General features: G+C 44.9%; 1 protein-coding gene across 3 annotated transcripts in view; it reads left to right on the forward strand.

The window, feature by feature from the left end:
• PHLPP2 (PH domain and leucine rich repeat protein phosphatase 2) overlaps positions 1-6110 on the forward strand; it is a 31021-nt gene that overhangs the window by 19086 nt on the left and 5825 nt on the right. For 2 of the 3 annotated variants that reach the window (XM_041400367.1, XM_041400368.1), the window contains 7 exons: positions 1061-1216; positions 1852-2052; positions 2531-2693; positions 3938-4068; positions 4453-4563; positions 5013-5201; positions 5332-5563. In XM_041400367.1, coding sequence (XP_041256301.1) covers positions 1061-1216; positions 1852-2052; positions 2531-2693; positions 3938-4068; positions 4453-4563; positions 5013-5201; positions 5332-5563 — 1183 coding nt within the window. Of the gene's footprint in view, positions 1-1060; positions 1217-1851; positions 2053-2530; positions 2694-3937; positions 4069-4452; positions 4564-5012; positions 5244-5331; positions 5564-6110 lie in introns of those variants that run through there. The other variant, XM_041400369.1, reaches the window with a different exon arrangement.

Here is a 6110-nt window from a genome sequence, read left to right on the forward strand (position 1 = left end):
TCGGCTGCTACTGCAGCTATTTGCACCTGACACAGAACCTGCTGCTGTGATTTATATGTGTTATCGTGCTGTCTGTGAACATAGGTCATAGGTGAGACCCTAATACATTTTGCATCATGCCACAGAAATTTCATCTGTTACCTCTGACAGGGAGTTATCACAAAGGGACAATTCAGCTGATCTGAAATGCAGCTTTCACAGTGCACCATCAGCCAGCTCCTTTATCCCTACTTCCCTTTCAGTTTCTGGAGAAATGCAGTGAATGAGAGCCAAGAACTAATACTATTTTGCAGTTATTTATCCTAGGAAGAAGCAAAGCATAAACATTCTCAGCCTAATAAGGGTGTTTGGTGGGGGTATGATTTGATGAATGACACAGTGCCTGGGGTAATTTGTACTAAAATTGAAGGGAGAAGTAGTTAACAGAGAAGAAATGTGGAACATGGTTGGAGAAGTTGAAGCAAGAGACATAGGAGGTGATCAGCAGTGACATTCCAGTGATTGTCCCAGAAAAACTATATACATCAAAAGCAAGAAAAGGACATACGAAGGATGTGATAATGAGAACTTAGAAGATAACTTTAGCCAATCCAGTGGATTAAAGTGACCAAATTTTAAGTATATTATGTAAAGAATAATTTGCTGCCTCAGAAATAATACAGGAGTGCTAAGGCACTAGTTAAAACTCTGAATTTATGTCTGCACTATGGAAGCACTTCTTTCTACCTACAAGTGACAACAGACATTTAAAGCCTTCCTTTGTGACTTCTTTCTTTGTCTGCCTGAGAGAATGCTGGGCACATGCACACCAACTTGAATCACAAGATACCAAACATTAGTAGTGTAGAGGGAAATGTAGATGTGCATACAAGCAGAGAGACTTGAATCATCTTACCCTGTGTGTTGTTCTGCTTTGTAATTGTTTACATTTTATGGATCAGTGTATTTTAATGTTTCCCTGCTGTACAAGCAAATTAAGTGGATTAAATACTACCTTTCCCACTCTGTGAATGTCAAGAGGAATGAACCAAGTTAAATAGAAAACCCTGTGTCTTTCTAGGATCCTCAGAAGCTTGAGTCTTCGGAAGTTGATGGTGGGGCACAATCGTCTGCAAAGCCTTCCACCTCTTCTAGAACACATTCCACTGGAGGTGCTGGACCTTCAGCACAATCTGTTGACTAAACTCCCAGAGACACTCTTTGTCAAAGCTCTGAAGTGAGTGTCAGTATCAAACATCTTTTGAAAGTAGCACCTGTGTGACTGTCCTTCAAGGTGCCATTTGCGTAAGAGATAACGAGGTGTGCCCTTTATGAGGAGGTTATTCAGGTGCCATAAGGGAAGCCATCAAGCTGATTTGAAGGAATCAGTCCATGTTACTGTATAATTACAGGAAAACAGAAGCTGCCTGAAGAACTTTGTCTTTAAAAGTAGTCATAAGTTCAAGTGCAAAGAAAAGAAGCCAGTCAGATTCAGGTCATTTGAGAACAATAAGAGAGACCCTTTACAAATGACCAGTCTTTCCTAACTGTATCAACAGGAGTTAGCCCTTCTTTAAAGAAGCCCTTCTTTAAGTAAAGTTTTATGTTGTCTGCTTCCAGTATTATCCAGTATTACCCATGGGCTTTTCAGTACTCACTGTTTACTGTAAAAATGCTGTGTGCATCCACAGTGTATATAGCTAGTTAGACATTAGTAGATTCACAAATCTTAATGTGGGTAGGGATGTTACAGTATTGTCTGGCCTCCTGTCTGATATTGCTGTCTACACTGGCATTTGTACAGCTCCTTTTCCTTGTTAATGGAGTGGTTTGAATGATGTGAAGTCTGATTCTTGCACTTGCTGTGGTTAGCCTCAGGTACCTGAATGCATCTGCAAACAGCCTGGAGTCCTTGCCCTCCACATGTCCGGGGGAGGAGAGTTTGAGCATGCTGCAGCTGCTATACTTGACTAATAACAACCTCACAGATCAGTGCATCCCTGTCTTGGTGGGACACCCAAACCTACGGATCCTGCATCTGGCAAACAACAACTTGCAGACTTTCCCTGCAAGGTAAGTCAGTAAGGCTGTTGGGCAAGACAGTGCTTCCTGGGAGGAAGCTGCCACCTCCCCATGATTGTACATGAGTCAAAGTCAGAGTGAAATGCTCTCCCTGTGGCTTGAAGACAAAAACCTGACATTTCTAAACACTGATGAAGGAGAAGTGTGTTAAGGGAAATTGGCACAGGGTAGTGTTGGCTGTCCTAGTTGAAGTGCCATCCAGGGGGACCAAGGGATTAACTTGTGTTGCACGTGTGTGGGGACGGGACGATATTTCTCTGCAACTTCAGCACTGATGGTGAAGGGTCTGTCTGTTGTACAAATCCAAGCCAGGCATCTTACTAGAGCATCTCTTAGGACTTTGGGTCTCCTATCAGTAAATCAGAAAAGTAGCTCATAAAGGGCAGTGTCTATGGATACCTCATCTGCAACTTCAGAAAGTGACAAGTTCATGTCTGTAAGATACGGTATTTTTTTGTTTCCCTTTCAGCAAACTTAGTAAGCTGGAGCACTTGGAAGAACTGAATCTGAGTGGAAACAAACTGAAAACAATTCCTACAACGGTTGCAAACTGCAAGCTACTTCATACACTTATTGCACACTCTAATGAAATCAGCATTTTTCCAGAAATCCTGCATTTGCCCCGTATTCAGGTATTTGTATGGAGAAGATAAAGAGATATCTGAGTAAAGTTTGGGCTATAGAATGAGTAACTGCTAGGAGAGAGCAGGAGGTCCCAGGAAGACCAAGTGCAGGGTGCTGTACCTGGGTCAGGGCTGCCCCTGGTATCAATCCAGACTGGGGGATGAATGGTTGAGGGCAGCCCTGCTGAGAAGGGCTTGGGGATGCCGCTGGATGAGAGGCTGGACATGCCCCAGCCATATGCGCTGGCACCCAGAAACCACCCCCACTCATCCTGGGCTCATCCCCAGTGCCATGGACAGCAGTAAGGAGGGGATTCTGCCCCCCTGTCCCACTCAGATGAGATCCCAACTGGAGGGCTGCACCCAGCTCTTGAGTCCTTAGCACAAGAAGGACTTAGACCTGTTGGAGTGCGCCCAGAGGAGTCCATGAAGATGATCAGAAGGCTGGAGCACCTCTGCTGTGGCAATGGGCTGAGTGGTTTGGGGTTCTTCTGCTTGGAGAAGAAAAGGGTCTGGAGTGACCTTATTGCAACCTTGCATTACCTAAAGTGACTAAAATAGAGCTTGAGAGGGACTTTGGACAAAGGCACGGAGTGATAGCAGAAGGGGGAATTCACTTTAAAGTGAACAAGAGTTGGTGTAGATTGGATATTAGGAAGAAACTCTTCCCTGTGAGGGTGGGGAGGCCCTGGCACAGGTTGTCCAGAGAAGCTATGGCTGCTCCATCCCTGGAAGTTCCAAGGCCAGGTTGGACAGGTCTTGGAGCAACCGCTTGTAGTGGAAGGTGTCCCTGCCCGTGGCAGATGTGTTGAAAAAAATGAGCTCTAAGGTCTCTTCGAGCACAGACCATTCTGTGGTTCTATGACTTTGCTTGATCAACCCAAGAAGAGGCCACAGAATATGCATTCTCAATCTCTCACCTTCTGAGTTGATAAAAGATCATCTCATTCACCTTTACCCCCTGTCTCTGACATTTCTGGTTTCTTGCATTTGAGACAGTGGGCAGCAGGTTTGCATATAGAGGCTTTCCTTTATCTTTGGTGTGACCTAGTCTTTCAGTATTGGAGTCATGGCTATTGCAGGTTGCTTATAAATCATTCTTCTTCTGCCAAGTCAGATCCATTTCCATAACCTGTATGTGAGATACAATAAGTAGCAGGGTTGTATGACGTTTGTAAGGAGCACTGGAGTAACTGATGACATGACACAACAAAAGAGTATTTTCTTTGTCATGCTGTTTGTTGCTACTGCAGTTTGTGGATTTGAGCTGCAATGAGTTAACTGAAATCCTAATCCCTGAGGCACTGCCAGGTGCCTTGCAAGAGCTGGATCTGAGTGGAAACACAAACCTGGTGTTAGAACACAAGACACTGGATATCTTCAGGTGAGCCATTGACATGTCAACCCAATAGTGACCTGCACAGGGAAGGGTAACCCTTGCCAGGAGAGGAAATGGGATAGTAAAGTAAAAGCACTTTATCACTGCATGATAGTATAACATTCCCTGCCTGAGGCAGCTGAGACTTGCTGTCTTTGGGAAGGGAAAAGTCTGGGTCTGAAACATCAGAGCAAGGAATTTTTCAGTTGGTGTGAGGTTTTCCCAGGTGTCTCTGGCATAAGCAGCCAGACATCTCCAGAACACCTAAACCTTAAACTCCTCTCCTTGATGCAGTTCTTTCCACAGACTGCTGTCTAAAACTAGACTGGACAAGGTCCTAAGGCCCATTCAGCAGGTTCTAGAAAAGCATAACTTCTGTTCTCTCTGTAGTCATATTACCACACTGAAGATTGATGCTAAGCCCTCCCTCACGGCAGACTCGGCACTCACTTCTGTCTTCTGGAGTCACGGAGTAGCTGAGATGGCAGGCCAAAGAAATAAGTGAGTATTATGGTCTGCTGAACACTGACGCTGTCTTCTCAGGATGCTGGGCAGAGTGCACTGCTGAGCACCCAAGCAGACCTGTTTTGTCCAAGAGCTCATCCATCCCTTTTTCTCTCTGGATCTGTTACTAAGTCTTGGTAACTCATGTCTCCACATTTGCCTCAATTTTCACACTTTTCCCGGTACACTTGGACTCCCCTTTCCAACAAAGATGCTTTTTCTCTTGCCAGCTGTGCCTGTTGCCCTCTCTTGCATGTGGTCAAGTAGGGTTTGGGAGTTTCAATAATAAAATGCAGCTGCACATCTCCCAGGCTAGTGAATGTAGGGCTGGTGGCTTTGCTGCCCTGTGAGAATGGCACTCACAGCAAAGGGCCTGATGGCTGTAGTTTTGAGAACAAGTTGATTTTTTGAGACATATTAACTTAGCTTGTATGCTTTTCTGACAGGTTGTGTGTGTCGTCCCTGGCACTGGGGAGCTTTGCAGAGGGGGTGGAGGCTGTGTATGGCATGTTTGATGGTGACAAGAATGAAGAACTGCCACGTTTGCTGCAGTGCACCATGGCCGATGTGCTCCTGGAGGAGGTACAGCAGTCTGACACCATGTTCATGTCCAACACCTTCTTGGTCTCCCACAGGTAGGACAGTGGGCAGGCTGGTCCTAGTGGGACTTGCATAAGGTATATCAATATGTTAGGTGGGGTGAGGCAGCCCTCCAGAATGCCTGTCAGTAGAGTCTGGAGCCTCCTACACTTTCTCCTCCAACAGAAAGCTGGGCATGGCTGGGCAGAAGCTGGGTTCCTCTGCTGTCCTTTGCTACATTCGCAATGAGGTGGCTGATCCAGCCAGCAACTTTTCTCTGACGGTGGCCAATGTGGGGACGTGCCAAGCTGTTCTGTGCCGAAGTGGAAAAGCACTGCCTCTCTCCAAAGTCTTCAGTCTTGAACAATGTTCAGAAGAAGCCAGGAGAGTCAAGGAACAAAAAGCCATTATAACAGAGGTTGGTTTGGACCCTTTCCACTTCAGCTTCCACACTCACATAAAAGCTTGGTACAAATACATGAGCTTGGCTGTCTGCATAACATTACAGGGGAGAGGGTGACATGAAGGTTCTGATCTAGTGCTTCCTGGTCTGCTTCATTTGTTGATTCGCTGTCCAAAATTGCATGTTCCTAAAACACTTTGGCCTAAGAACTATGGGTACAGGATGACTTGTAATATGCAAAAGTATTAAAATGATTTCTAGAGAACTCAGTAAAGGTTAACTTTCTAAACACTTGGAAATAACAGGGAAGTTACAAAGAGTGGGAAAAATACGTCTGTAAAGATCTTGAGAAATGAGTGCCAATCACTGTAGTTGTATGCTCACCAGTGGGTCTTATAAAAAGTATTAAGTTGCTAGATAGAAGTATTTTTCATAAGCGTAATGTGTCACTGTGTTACAGCTCTTCAAGGCATAGCACTGCAGCTACTGACTGAAAATAACTATGGGACTAATGTAGCACATTAAATAGTTTAAAAACTGGCTCATTAATGGATTCTGAAAA

This window comes from Onychostruthus taczanowskii, unplaced genomic scaffold, assembly GCF_017590055.1.
Source record: "Onychostruthus taczanowskii isolate IOZ18803 unplaced genomic scaffold, ASM1759005v1 scaffold18, whole genome shotgun sequence".
NCBI classification, from domain to species: Eukaryota; Metazoa; Chordata; class Aves; order Passeriformes; family Passeridae; genus Onychostruthus; species Onychostruthus taczanowskii.